The 15,666-nt window shown below is 41.6% G+C and overlaps 1 protein-coding gene across 4 annotated transcripts in view; it reads left to right on the top strand.

Annotated features, from left to right (window-relative positions):
• The first annotated feature begins 280 nt into the window (after window positions 1-280).
• The window catches only part of LOC145359990 (calmodulin-binding transcription activator 1-like), a 1,101,467-nt gene continuing 1,086,081 nt past the window's right edge, over window positions 281-15,666 (top strand). For all 4 annotated transcript variants that reach the window (XM_080214885.1, XM_080214883.1, XM_080214884.1 and 1 more), the window contains exon 1: window positions 281-377. In XM_080214885.1, the coding sequence (XP_080071011.1) occupies window positions 353-377 (25 nt within the window). In that variant the 5' untranslated portion in view covers window positions 281-352. The remainder of the gene's footprint in view (window positions 378-15,666) is intronic.

Raw genomic sequence — 15,666 nt, 5'->3', positions numbered from 1 at the left:
GTGGGCGCGCGTCCGTGCGCGGTCGGACAAACGCGTGCACGCACACGTACTCACGCACACGCACGTAACGACCGCCCGTCGTCTGTCGGGGGGGAGGGAGGAAGGCAGCGGGCACAACCTAACCCGCTAACCGGAAGCTCCGGCGGAGTTGATGGATAGGCATATTGACCAATAGAACGTCGATCCGACAACCGAAGGGGCGGGAGCACGGAGGGCTCAGTCCAATGGAATGAGCGGCACTAGGAGGGCGCGAGGAGGGGGGCGGGGCTGGGTTCTGTGCCCGGTGCTCAAGGTTGGTTGAGCGGCGGTCTCTCCGGCGGTCGGGTTTAGGGATGTAAGTGGGGGGACTGAAATGGCTGCCGAAAAGAAGCCGGAAGGTAAGGGGGCTGAAGAGGCGGCGGTAGGAGGGGGGGAAAATTTCAATGTGCGGATAAATCACTGGTATTTAATCTTTAATTATGATGACAACCTTCGGGACGACGAAAAAAAAGCTAAATCTGACAGAACAAGGGGGTGTGAGACGCTGCGAATGGAGCAAAAAACGGTTTTAATCTTAAATATAATAACCGCTGCTGTGTGGAATATGGAGGGGGGGGTGAATGATTTCCACACAGAAATGGGGCAAATATCTGAATATTTTTTATCCTCGGCAAACTGTCACTTTTTAACAGAGGAAAAAAATATTATTTAAAATAAAATCAAATATGCAAGGTTGTGTGGCATTTACTGGAGGTAAAATCCACAAGAGGGCGGTAATGGATTGTTTATCTGGTATGAAAGTGATTTAACTCCTCTCACACTCAAATATTGAAATACTTTAAGTAATATACTCCCAAAATAACGAGCAAGATCATTATCGACAAGTGGAAAATTGCATACGACCAGTAACCTCAGCTTTACATTTTGGCTTGATTATGTTTCAGATGCAAACGTGCAAAAATTTTTTTTGAAAATAGGAGAGATTTCAGCTTGAATGTTTTTGACCAAATGCTATCAAAATCTGTGTGGAAAATAATCGAAGTTTAGATTATTTCATTATAGCTATTTTGTTGCGGGTGTAACAGTAAAACCAGATTCCAGAACGCTCATTCTGCACGCCCTCCATTTGCTAGAATTTATAAACTTATTAGAAAAGTTTTTATTTAAAACGTACAGCTTGTGAATCGAGTGTACCCTTTTGAAGTGCAACATGCTGAAGGACGCTCTCCACTATTCAATTATCTACTGTTTTAGAATTTGATGAATATATGCATATACATCTCGGGCAGCAACTAAGTTTTCAAACACTAAGTTCTGAAATATGAAAATGCAATGAAACTCTTGCAAGTCGATTGTTCCCATAATGAGAGAGCAATCTGTAATTTCCCTGTATACACAATTTGTGCAAATGAGGAGAAAGCCATGCATGATGTAGTAATTTCAAGTAAATTCTTGTAATTGCAGTCAGGTATTAGTTATTCCATTAACATAAAATTTTGATTACACTGGTATATTTTACTTGCAGATTTGTCGTATCCGAAGCATTCTTTGTATACGCTACAGGGATTTAAAAAAATCAAATGACATAGCAATATGTAGTAAGTTACTAATAGATTTGTTCGATATATCATGCTGATGGAGATTCCCAAGAATCTAGGGCAAAGATTACTGATAAAAATCAATTTTTTTAGTAAATGGTATTTCTTTTGAAAAAAAATCACTCACACCAGTAACTGGAGGAAAAAACACAATTTTTGAATACATTGTGCTATGTTATTTTGTATTCAAATGAAGATTTTGCTGTATGAATTCAGTAACAGAAATTGTTCACTACCATATCTGTCGGGGTGCATGGGGACATCGCTCAGGTTTTCAAAGTCTTTATCGATCGTCAGCGTAACCTTTTGAAAAAAAATGTTCTGGATAGTTTGAAAATAAATTGGGAATGGGCAGCTTTAACCCTTTGTTTTGTTGCTGCTGTTTGACATGTGAAGCATGTCTCTTTTATAAGTAATACATGATGTGGATGCAAATTGAGCTTGGCTCTGTGTTAAGAAGAACTGGTCTTTATTTGTGTCCATATGATGTGTATGTATTGCTTCCTTTAAGGAAATAGATATTTGTCACACCTATGTAAACCCTGTTTTCCTTGAAAATTTGGGCTCATCAGAAATAATTGAACCAATATCAATTCCATTGGATGAGGATATTTTGATGGCTGCCAAGATTTTTTTTCTGTTCTCTTGGCTGCTGGCTTTGTTCATGATTAAATGATCAATTTCTTGTTCAGCAGAAGGACCAGGTTTTGGGCTCCGAGAGACCCTGCTTTTTTTTAAGCAATTTCTTCTTGCCCTTGTAGACATTCGAGCAGCTTACAATATTCTTGTCAGACAACAATAGCAATGAATCAAACACTCAATGGTAGCGTGTGTATTATCTCAGTCAAGCTGTTAGTTTGAGGAATCTTTTTGTAGTTTTAGCTGTTCTCTGGCAACTTTAGTACCAAGTAATCTCATAACTGATCTTGAAAAATGAAACAAGGCACGAGTATCTCTGAGATTAGTATTTAGCGTGCTTTTTATTCCATACGCTGATGACAATAATGAAAATTAAGAAAGACTAATTTAGTGAAGCACAGCATTAAAATGTTAGAGGATTACTGCTACAAGCTTGAAAATTAAAAAAAATCACTAATCGCATAGCAGAGAATTGCATATGCTGGAAATCTGAAATAAAAACGGAAAATACTCAGGTTATGACAACATCTGTGGAGAGAAACTTAGTTAATGTTTCTGACTGGAACTCGGAAAAGCTTTTTAAAGTGAACACCGTTCACATAGAAATTGTTCACAAAAAAAACTTCCTTTTTTTCCTTAAGTTTCAGATGGTCTCATCTTATGTTCTCTGCCTCCCTCACTCATTCTTTTCCTGGGCATCAGAGCCCGCAGCCATGCCTGTTTCCATGTAGTCTACAAAATCTTAAAACCTGGGCTTTGTGTTATGTGACTCTTGCTAGGTTCAACATCTGTCCTCAACCATGGCGATATCCTGTACTGTTAGTCTGTGCAGAGACAAGTTTCCCAATAGAATTAAAGAAAAATGGAAAGAATTCGCTGATCCGTTAGACAAGCCCTACAACCGCCATCACCAGTCTATGGCTAAATATACTCGCATAGCCTGAGAGAGTGATACCTTTGAATAGGTCGATTTGTGTTTGAAGTTTTGTTTTTGAAGTAGGTATTGTATATTTAGTAATGTTGACCATATGTTTAGTTAGAAAGAAACACAGTGTAATCGTTGAACATATGTTACAATATTATAATTTTTTTCACCTGTAATGAATTGAAATGTCATTGGAGAACACAGAAACTCTCAGCGATGGGTTGGTGGGGGCTACTTGAAGTACAATTTCATTATGGGCTAATATAAGGCACATCTTTTGTCAATTTACCTGTATTTAAATCGCCCCCCCCCGTCCCTGGTATCTTGATCAAGGATAGATTCTTCAAGTGTGAGCCAAGGCAAAGAGTTACGGCAGGCTGTTTTATAATGGGAATATCACAGCCAAACTCAGTCTTGTTTTCAGCCATGTCAACATTTTCTGATTGGCACCATGGTTGATTTCCCCACCTAACCCTTTCCCTAGCCTTGTGATGCTGAAACCAATTAGGTTAACTGTTTATTTGTGGAACCTCCTTAAATTAAAATATAACTTTTTTTGGACATTGGAAAAATGTTTTTTTCTCATGGTAAACTGTAGGATTATAAAATAATCTGTATTTTTAACAACTGATTTCTGGAGCGTGGAAATAGTTGCTGGAACAGTGATCTCTCTCTGGGCGTCTTTGTCACTCTTTACAAAATACGACCGTTACCAAATATGCAAAAAAGACAATGGCAGAATATTGGTGTTGCTCTGAATTTGTCAGAATTTATTCTTGTGCCAGCAGTATTGAGTAGGAGACTGGTATCACAATCAATGTGGAATCAATAGCAAGTGGAAGTGCTAGTGGCATCTAGTGGCAGAAAATTGCAATCACAATGGCTATGGCAGTAAGTACTGCACCCAGTAAGGGATTAAATTTTCTTATCCAAACTGGATGTTGTGTATCTTCATATTGGAATGAAAATTTGCACATTGGATAGTTTGTTGTATAATCAGATGTAAAATTTCAAAATAAAACTTAGATGGAAAAGTAATTTATTGGTAGCTTTTGTTTCGTCGGCACTTGCTTTGCATCACTCCTCTACTACTGAGCAAAGTACCATCTGATCAGGAACACCATTTTTGGAAAAGTCAAAACTTGTTTTAATTTGATTTAATGTTGCGAAGCCGCAGCTACAGTTGTTGTGGTTTATTTATGCACTTCTCCAGTTGGTAATAGAATGTACATTATTGCAGTTCAGCATCTTGTAACAGGGCTGAGCTGACTAGAATGCCCAGCCCTTTGAAGGACATTGAATTATTCTGTTTTTCGGAATTGCGCATTGTCAAATTGCAAAGCTTATCGTGCAGCAGTATACTAAGAGCTGTAATTAAGGGGCAAAATCCTTAGACATTTGCTGTAGTATCATAGAACCCTACAGTGCAGAAAGAGGCCCTTCAGCCAATCGAGTCTGCACCAACCACTAATCCCACCCAGGCCCTACCCCCATATCCCTACATATTTTACCTGCTAATCCCTCTAACCTAAGCATCTCAGGACACCAAGGGGCAATTTTTTAGCATGGCCAATCAACCTAACCTGCACATCTTTGGATTGTGGGAGGAAACCGGGGCACCCGGAGGAAAACCATGCAGACACGAGGAGAATGTGCAAACTCCACACAGACAGTGACCCGAGCCGGGAATCGAACCCAGGTCCCTGGAGCTGCGAAGCAGCAGTGCCAGCCACTGTGCTACTGTGCCGCCCAAACAATTCTGCATATATTAAAATACTGGGTTTAAAATATTGAAGTTGCCGTTTTTGGTTGACGTGAAGTGTTTTTTTTTGTACTCCTAGCCACTGCCTTTTGGTAGAAGCTTATTTTGGTACCCAATGATGGCACAATGGAGCAGCATGCATGATGCCTTGGACAAGAGGCATGCAAATTTCACCTTTACTTCTAGTACAGGTATCTTATCCAGTACATTAAAATATCCCTGTCTCTGCCATTTGGAGCCGCAGATTGCGTCCCTAATTTGCCTTAGGTTAGCTAATATCAGCCACTTTGCATTAAGATGCTGAAGTTGCTCTTGGCATCCCTGAAATGGAGAAAAGTAGCCAGTCCTTTTCCCCTTGATCGTATCTCAGGCTGCACTGCATCTTGAATGGCAGATGGAGTTTAATTTAGATAAATGCATGGTAATGCATTTTGGTAGATTGAACCAGGGCAGGACTTACTTGGTCAATGGTAGGACATTGGGAGAGTTACAGAACAAAGAGACCCAAGGGTACAGGTTTATAACTCCTTAAAAGTGGAGTCACAGATGGACAGAGTAGTGAAGAAGGCATTTAGCATGCTTGGTTTCATTTGGTCAGAACTTTGAGTACAGGAGTTGGTACATCTTACTAAAGTTGTACAAGACATTGGTAAGGCCACAGTTGGAATACTGTGTACAGTTCTGACCACCCTATTGTAGAAATGATATTATTAAACTAGAAAGAGTGCAGAAAAGATTTACTAGGATGCTACTGGGACTTGGTTTAAGTTAAGGAAAGGCCGGATAGACTGGGACTTCTGGAGTGTAGAAAGCTGAGAGGTGACCTTATAGAGTCGGTAAAATAATGAGCACAGATCAGCTAGGTAGTCAATATCTTTTCCCAAAAGTAGGGCAGTCTACTTTGTTATGTAATGAGGTGGGTAGAATTAGGGACCTTGTGGTGAAGGGTCCTCTTGGGGAGAGTGATCATTGTATGGTGGAGTTTATGATGCAGATGGAGGAAGAGAAAGTGGGTTCCCGGACATGTGTCCTTTGTTTGAACAGAGGGGAGTATGGTAGGATGAGAGAGGAATTGGCGAATGTTGATTGGGGGAGTGTGTTGGAAGGTAGGTCTGCTGAGGAACAGTGGAGGATCTTTAAGGAGATCTTTCTTGGTGCTCAGCAGAAATTTATTCCGATGGTTAAAAAGGATCGTAGGAGGAGAGGTAATCAGCCGTGGATAACGAAGGAGGTGAAGGAAAGTGTTAAATTAAAAGCGGATGCGTTTAGAGTAGGATAAACTATGAAGCTGGGCTAGCGCTTAATATAAAAAAGGATAGCAAGAGTTCTTATAAATACATAAAAAGGAAGAGGCTGGCTCGGGTGAACGTTGCACCCTTAGAGGATGAGAGGGGGGACTTAGTGGGAGGGGATGGGGAAATGGCTGAGGCCCTGAATAACTTTTTTGTTTCGGTCTTCACGGAGGAGGACGTGAATAATTTGCCGGGTGTTAGCGATGGAAATATGGTAGGAGTGGAGGGCCTGAATGACATTATTGTTACTAGAGAGGCGGTGCTCGACAGACTGGAGGGACTGATTGTGGACAAGTCCCCAGGACCGGATGGAATGCATCCAAGGGTTCTGAAGGAGATGGTGGAGGTGATAGTGGATGCCTTGGTGATTATTTTCCAAACGTCGCTGGATTCCGGGGAAGTGCCGGAAGATTGGAAAACGGCTAATGTTACGCCGTTGTTTAAGAAGGGTGCCAGGCAAAAGACGGGGAATTATAGGCCGGTTAGTTTAACGTCTGTTGTAGGAAAAATGTTAGAATCCGTGATCAAGGAGAAAATAGCAAGGCATCTTGAGGAGAATTGTTTGATAGAGCAGACGCAGCATGGTTTCGTTAAGGGGAAGTCGTGTCTGACGAATTTATTGGAGTTCTATGAGGATGTGTCTAGGGCGGTGGATAGAGGAGAGCCAGTGGATGTGGTCTTTCTTGATTTTTGGAAGGCGTTTGACAAGGTGCCTCACAAGCGGTTATTGCAGAAGGTCAAGGGGCATGGAGTTGGGTGTTAGTGTGGATAGAGATTGGCTGTCAAATAGGAGGCAGAGAGTGGGGGTCAATGGGTGCTATTCAGATTGGCGGCTGGTGACTAGTGGAGTGCCCCAGGGGTTGGTGCGGGGGCCTCAGCTATTCACCATTTATATAGATGATCTGGAGGAGGGAACCGAGTGTATGGTGTCGAAATTTGCTGATGACACCAAGATTGGTGGAACGGCAAATTGTGCGGAGGGTGTGGAGAGTCTGCAGAAGGATCTAGATAGGCTGGGTGAATGGGCCAGGAACTGGCAAATGGAATTTAATGTTGGCAAATGTGAGGTTGTCCACTTTGGTAGGAATAATGGTAGGAAGGACTATTACTTACAATGCAAAAAACTGCAGCATGCGACGGTGCAGAGGGACCTCGGGGTCCTTGTGCATGAGTCGCAAAAACCCAGCCTGCAGGTGCAGCAGGTGGTCAGGAAGATGAATGGGATGCTGGCCTTCATAGCGAGGGGGATTGAATATAAAAGAATACTGTGTGCAGTTTTGGTCGCCGCACTTACGCAAGGATATTTTGGCCTTGGAGGGAGTGCAGAGGAGGTTTACTAGGCTGATTCCGGAGTTGAGAGGGTTGAACTATGAGGAGAGGCTGAACAAACTAGGCTTGTACTCGTTAGAGTTTAGAAGAATGAAGGGAGATCTCATTGAGACGTATAAGATGTTGAATGGGATGGATAGGATAGAGGTGGAGAGGCTCTTCCCACTCAGAAAGGACAGTAGGACTAGAGGGCACAGCCTCAGGATAAAGGGGGGGCGGTTTAGAACGGAGTTTGAGGAGGAACTTCTTCACTCAAAGGGTGGTGAATCTCTGGAATTCTCTGCCCGTTGAAGTGGTGAAGGCTGCCTCGCTCAATATTTTTAAGACGTGGGTTGATAGGTTTTTGATAGGCAAGGGGATTAAGGGTTATGGGGAGAGGGCGGGAATGTGGAACTGAGCCACGACAGATCAGCCATGATCTTATTGAACGGTGGGGCAGGCTCGAGGGGCTAGATGGCCTACTCCTGCTCCTATTTCTTATGTTTTTATGTTCATCCCCAGACTAAGCAGCGTGATCACAGAGTCAGTGGAGATATTGTTAGTTCATGGAGAGATAGAAATATTGCTATTGAAGCATATGTGGAAGAGATTGCATGTCCTTGGATGATACTAGCGGGGGAGCAGGGCAGTGATGGAGCTTTGGTGGTGATGCTGTGGGAGCAAGAAGAGAAGTCAATGTGAAAGTTGTTCTGGAGCCTATCAAATAGGCAAGGGTTGAAGCACGCAAGGTGAGTCCCTTGAAGCAGGGCAGTGGAGGAGAGGCATTGGAAGGAAGAAACATGATGTGGTTAACCATATCAAAGATTGCAGGCAGGTTAGAGGGATAACGAACATGGTTACAAGCAATACCCATTTGAATTATGCATCAGTTGCTCCCCAAACTTGGGTTTTGTAAGAGCTGTTCAACAATTGCATGAAATACTAGTTGCTGTTGATGTATCACTGGCAATCAAGGTTGAAGCAACTCGCAATGCTGCTGCTATTAATCAGTGTTATGAGAAAGGAACTTTGCAGAAAGTTTATTGTTCCAGCATTTAATAATTTACTTATGTCTTTTCATAATGCTAACACATGTTCACATTAAAAAGATTTCCAATTAACAGCACGCTCCTCAGTAATGAAAGTACATAAAGGCTTTTGATAATTCTGATGCATTATCCATACAAAATAATATACCATTTTTGGGAAACCTAGTGCAATCAAGAAATGTTTTCATTTGCATACAGTTTGGGTTTTGGGGAGAGATGGTAGCTGTATGAGGCTTTCAAGTGCCTGAATGGTCATAGAATGTTGCCACTATGGGTTAAACTCGTATTGTGAGATATCATTGCAATCATCTGCATTAGCAGAGTAACCTTTAGCAAGTGACCAAGGAGTGAAATGAAAACTACCTGATCTTGTCCACTGCTGGGAGAATATCTAACCCACCATGAAGATTCCAGTTTGATCTCTGGTCCCTGCTAAGGTATTTGGTCTTAGCCATGTGATTATGGGGAGCTTTAATTGATTTCCTGGGCTTGGGAACAAAAATTGGCAGAGTATCTTTGGGTGGTAACATAATGTCCTCTGCATGTGTGCAGCTTGCTCTGTGTAGGCTCACAGGAAGTATGGTCTGTTGAGCAAAGTATTGAGTAAAACCAGCCAACAACCATAATATCTGCCCTAGAATGACTCAGCCTTTTGGGGGTCATATGTGGGAAGACAGGCAGTGGATATTTGGAACATTTCGCTCACCATTTAGCTGTGTTGCCATATGTTGTATATTTTATACTCATGATTTGTTAATCTTCATGGAATGAGGATGTAACAAATGTTCCATGAACTGTGTTTGTTTCTGAGACTGTTTGATAACATCTTAAAGAATTTGCAAGATAACAGTAGATTTTGAATTGCCCAACTTTGCTTTTGCACAATATCTAAAATGGAAGTTAATTTATTTTCCTTTAGACACATTATGCGTCTGAGACAGTCTCTGATGTATGATTTCTGTGCTTTGGTCTAATTTTGTTCTGCAGCATTAAGTACATTATATTGCTATATAATTAGGTGTGTGGAACAGCCAGCATCTCTGGTTTTGAGGCCTTGTTCCCGTGGGACACTGAAGCCTTCGAGCTCCAATTACAATCACAGCGTGTCTTTGGGAGATGGTGCTGGCAACAAGAAGAGAATGAAGTTTTTAGTCCGATAAAGCAAAGTTGAGGAATGAGTAAAAGACAGTGAAAGCAGAATGTTTGAATATATTTAAGACAGAGCTAGATAGCCATTCACCCCCCCCCGCCCCTGTTAATCAATCTATCAGTAAGCAGGAATGTGGGCTTGAAGTTACAAGCAGATTAGTGATGAATCTTTTGAATGGCAGAGCAGACTCAAGGAGCTGAATGGCCTACTCCTCCTAATTTGTATGTTTGTATGTATGTAAGAGCAACCCAGTCATTGGACCCAATGGGATGTTGGACATGCTTATCCTGTGCGGCAGTGCTGCCTCACAGCACCAGGGACCCAGGTTCAATTCCCGGCTTGGGTTGCTGTCTGTGTGAAATTTGCACATTCTCCCTGTGTCTGCTTGGGTTTCCCCTAGGTGCTCTGGTTTCCTCCCACAGTCCAAAGATGTGTGGGTTTGGTGGATTGGCCATGCTAAAATGTCCCTTAGTGTCAGGGGACTGGCTAGGGTAAATGCATGGGGTTATGGTGATAGAGCCTGGGTGGGATTGTGGTTGGTCCAGACTCGATGGGCCGAATGGCCCCCTTCTGCACTTTAGAATGTTATGATCCAACGTCGAATATAAATTAAGAAATTATTGATGGAGTTGCCTGTCTTAAAATAATAAAATACACAAAATAACATTTGGAATGTTGGCTAAGAGGATTGGGCAATTTCATTTTGTATCTAGCCTGCACTGATCATTGTGGTGTTAGGAACAGATTAGACAGAATGCAAAGATGATTTCCTCAGTAAACATTTTATTTTCAGTCAGAAATCCATTAGTCTTTCAGGGTTAGCAGGGTCAAAGTGTCTGATTCTATTCAGGGTTCAGCATGTAGTCCTACCTATGATCCACTAACCCATAGCCATGTGTTTCCTCATCCAAATTATTGTCAAATTTTGATAATAATGGAGAATACTGGGGGATGGGTGGGGATCAGTTAGCTCAGTTGGCTGGGTGGCTGGTTTGTGATGTGGAGCGATGCCAGTGACATGGTTCAATTCCTGTACTCACGTGAGGGAGGAGTTGGCCAGAATTTATTGGAAAGGGAGCCGAGCAGGGAAGACAGTAGAATAAAAATGGCAGGCATTTTTGAGAGTTATTTGGGAGGCACAATAGAAGTTCATCCCAAGGAGGAGGAAACATGCTAAGGGGAAGATAAGGCATCTGTGGCTGATGAGGGAAGTCAAGGACAGCATAAAGGCAAAAGAAAAAGCATACAAAGTGGCAAAGATTACAGAGAAGCCGGAGGATTGGGAAGCCTTTAAAAGCAAGCAAAGGACAACTAAAAAAGCAATAAGAGAGGCAAAGATGAAATATGAGTGTCAGCTAGCTAGTAATATAAAAGAAGATGGGAAGAGTTTTTTTCTATACATATAAGGTAAGAGAGAGGCAAAAATAGTCATGCGCCACTAGAAAATGAAGCTAATTATAGGAAACAAAGCAATGGCAAAGGCACTGAATAGTTAGTTTGTATCAGTCTTCACAGTGAAAGACACCAGTGGGATGCCAGAGCCCCAGGAGAGTCAGGGGGCACAGGTGAGTGTCGTGGCCATCACTAAGGAGAAGGTTCTGGGGAAACTGAAAGGTGTCAGTGCTGATATCGCAACTTTTCACAATACATATTAACGATTTGGAGGAAGGAACTGAAGACGTTGTTAAGTTTGCAGATGATACAATGATGTGTAGAGGGACAGGTAGTACTGAAGAAGCGGGATGCTATAGAAGGATTTGGATAGGTTAGAAAAGTGGGCAAAGGAATGGCAGATAAGACCATAAGACATTGGAGCAAAATTAGGCCACTCAGCCCATCAAATCTGCTCCATCAATCAATCATAGCTGATTTTTTTTTTCTCTCTCATCCCCATTCTCCTCCCTTTTCCCCATAACCCCTGATCTCCTTGTTAATCAAGAACTTATCTACCTCTGTCTTAAAGACACAAAGGTGGAATACAAGATGAAAAAATGTGAGGTTATGCACTTTGGAAAGAGGAATGGAGGCATAGACTATTTTCTAAATGGGAAAATGCTTAGGAAATCAGAAACACAAAGAGACCTGGGAATCATCATTCAAGATTCTCTTAAGGTTATCGTGCAGGTTCAGTCGGCAGTTGGGAAGGAAAATTCGATGTCGAGGGGACTAGAATGCAAGAGCAGGGATGTACTTCTGAGGCTGCATAAGGCTCTGGTCAGACCCCATTTGGGGTATTGTGAGAAGTTTTGGGCCCCATATCTAAGGAAGATGAGCTGGCCTTGGAAAGAATCCAGAGGAGGTTCACAAGAATGATTCCTGGAATGAAGAGCTTGTCGTATGAGGAATGGTTGAGGACTCAGGGCCTGTACCCATTGGAGTTTAGAAGGATGAGAGGGGGTCTTATTGAAACTTACAAGATACTGCAAGGCCTGGATACAGTGGACATGGAGAGGATATTTTCACTAGTAGGGAAAACTAGAACCAGATGGCACAACCTCAGGCTAAAGGGACGATCCTTTAAAACAGAGATGAGGAGGAATTTCTTTAGCTAGGGAGTAGTGATTCTGTGGAACTCTTTGCCACAGAAAGCTGTGGAGGCCAGGTCATTCAGTGTCTTTAAAACAGAGATAGATAGGTTCTTGATTAGTAAGGGGGTCAAGGGTTATGGGGCTGAGAAAAATGTCAACCGTGTTTGAGTCTGCTCTGCCATTCAATGGGCTGAGTGGCCTAATTCTGCTCCTATGTCTTGTGGTCTTACTGGCTGGGGTTATTCATGAAGGCCCTGCCTTCTCAACCATGCCCCACATGTGGTGACCCTCAGGTTAAATCACCACCAGTCAGCTCTCTCTCTCTCTCTCTCAAAGGTTAGAGCAGCCAATGGTCATCTGGAACTATGGCGATTTTACTTTATTTGGGTGAGTTATCCTTAGTTATTTCTATTGCCATGTTGCCAGCTGGTAAGACATAATTGCAACTGACCTATCCTTTTGACAGAAAATGTTGTGCAACATATCAAGTGAAGGAAAGAAACTTTGTGTGATTTTTTAATTTTAGTATTGCACCAATACCATCAAAATAAGTAGTAGAGTCATTATGATGAAACTACTATTTGTCTATTTAATTATCCTGCTCCGGACAAGACACTTGTAGAACAAAACAACTTGAAACATTATTCTATTACACTGTTTGTGTTGTATGCATTTTCATTCTTGAAGTTGGTTATTACCAAGTTTTGGGTACTCTTGTTTTTCTGTTATTCTTATCATCTTAAAGGAATTAAAAGTAACAATCCCAGTGTACTTTTTTTTATACAATATACAATGAATTTACAATCGTTGAACACAACTAGCCACTGAAAAGTATTTATTGCACTGCTTATGGTGCAACGGGTTTGTAATACAGCCAGCATGGCATGATATTTTCACATACTGAGTAACTAATGATGGTTGAAGGATACCTTTTGGAAGTTGTGCGTATGTTTATTGAATTACAGGTTTTGATGGAATTCTAGTAAATGAGTTAGTAGCACTCTTTGAAAACTTTATTATGCGCAGTTGATGACTTTTGCCTTGTTTGCCCAACATTTTTGCGTGAGGAGCTGCATTTCAATATTTTTCTCACTCAAGGGGCCAATGAGCAAATTTCAGACAAATACTACATTAAATATTGAATTTCAATAAAATGAAATTAAGATATGAAGAAATGAAACACCTTGCAAGAGCATTAAAAACTGCCAAAGCAATAAATTGATAAGTTAAAAAAACAATTAATAAAGATGAAGATTCGAGAGACCGTGTGAGTGAATATCTGGCTCAATCCCAGTCTCACTTACCCTCACTCCCATGCACCGACACACAGTCACAGTGGGTGCAGGTGAGGGCAAGGGAGAGCCCAAAAAGAGAGAATGAGCCAGTCCAGATATTCTCGCACTGCTGTTTCACTCACGCGTTCATTTGCTCACCAATTCTTGTCCAGCCCTGGACGGTTAGGAGATTAAAACACTGAGGAGCGGTTCGAAATGACTTTGAAAGTACCATGATTATCGCTCTGTGCCCTGTCTTAACACTCCAGCTGTTCTGGGTCCTATCGTTGCATCATCTACTCTTCTACTAAATCTTGACTCTCAATGTCTTCCTCTTTCCACACCATCACTCCCCACTACCCCAAGCAGCAAGCAATGTCTCTTCCTTCCTCCCTGGTGGACTACCTGCTGCAAGTGTTCAGCCTCGGGCTGAATACATCAACCCACCTTCAGAATATTTGCTGCTCCCCCACTTAGACTGTTTCTCTCCTATATTTGAAGCTGCAGTTTCTCCTTACTGGTCTGCCTCAATCCTATATGATCTTAGTTGTGGAACCATTTCAGTGATTGTGCCTTCCTTCTGTTGGTCTTGGACCCATATTTCTCCCTGGGCTTCAGCAGCGGTATTTTGCACGCTCTGTGATTATAGTTCTGTTCTTCCTCATGCTGTTTCACTTTCTCGTGATGATTTCAAGTTTCTGTTTCAAAGATGAAAGCTGTGTTCTCAGTCTCCTACTCATTAATAACTCTGGCAAGAAACGATTTTATAGTGGTGAGGTTTGATGACCTTACTCGAGCTCTTAAGTTTTTGTTTTCTTCAATAATGTTTTGATGGTTTGTACCTCTTTCTCAGCATCTCCATTCATTTGTGGATAATGGTGAACTGGGTGCATAAAACCATGAACCCATATTAGTTTGTCAAATTGTGAAATAGCTCATTGGCAAAGTTTGCATAAATTGCCTTGAATGATTGGATGACTGACTGTGATACTGTGCATTCTGTTTGCTTCAACCCATGTGCATAGTAATCTGTGGTAAAAAGGATGGTTTTCCCCATAAGTTCAAAAATCCATTCTCACATTTTCCTTGTTGGACAAATAGAATGTAATAGTGGTGGTTCTTGTTCTTAGCTGTTTATTGTACAAATAAAATGGTTAGAATTCATTTCTGGCGCTAGACTGATTGCTATGCTGTGGCTGACTTTTTGTTACTCCTAGATGACCATAAAAGATATCAAGTCGAAATGTTCTCTCACTGAAGACTAGTAACTTGTCATTGACTGTGGGGTGATTGTTCTGTTCAGAGTATTGCTGTGGTGTTAGATTTGTGGGAAGCCTGGCAATAATCTTGGATTTGGAGAAATTCTTCTCCTCATTCCTGGCCTGTTTTATTTCCTGCATCTTTTTTTTCCACTAAGTGCTGAGTGATTAAGGATGTATATGTGTACTCCTCGATGAAATGTGAATCCTCTTGTTTGTTTCTTTTTGATGGTATATGTGACACTGTGTCTGCTGTTACTCCCCTTGCACGTACTGGGTGATGGAGTCATATCTCATCAATCTTGATCTGAACTGCTGGATTCTGGGTGACATCTTTGAAATTTTGTTCATATTGAGAAGGGTGATTGGTGGTTTATTGTCTGTATTTTGAAACACAAAGCCATTACTGAAAGTTTCTCTCACGTCCATGTTGCTGCCAATGCTTTTTCTATCATTGTGTGTTATTGTTCTGCTTCTGTTAATGACTCAGAAGCATAGTAAGTTGATCTGTGCTTGCTGTCTTTCTGCATTGAAATATTGCAGACCTGCAGATGATGCATCTGCTGCGACTGTCATGATCTCATTCAGTGTTGGGGCAGATTAGATCGCCAAATAGCCTACTTCTGCTTCTTGGATTGCGATATACTAGGGTTGATAATTCTGTGTCGGTACTATGCCAAGATTTAAGAAGAAATTAAAAATTGTTTAATCCTGTCAAAAACACTTTCTGGTCCATTTTCCAGCACCAATGTTGATCATGTCTCAGCAGCTGCCTCAAGAGCTCGTTGATCTCAGTTGAATTTTGTTGACTATTGCAAAAAATTTTTGAAGCTCAATTATGTTGCTGGGTTCATAGAATCCATAGAAGGCATGTTGGTAGAGTGGTTAGCACTGCTGCTTCAC

Source organism: Carcharhinus amblyrhynchos, chromosome 30 (assembly GCF_965287045.1).
Source record: "Carcharhinus amblyrhynchos chromosome 30, sCarAmb.v2.hapA, whole genome shotgun sequence".
Lineage (NCBI taxonomy): Eukaryota > Metazoa > Chordata > Chondrichthyes > Carcharhiniformes > Carcharhinidae > Carcharhinus > Carcharhinus amblyrhynchos.
The sequence above is the reverse complement of the archived record's forward strand: the minus strand, read 5'-3'. Positions and strand labels throughout refer to the sequence as shown.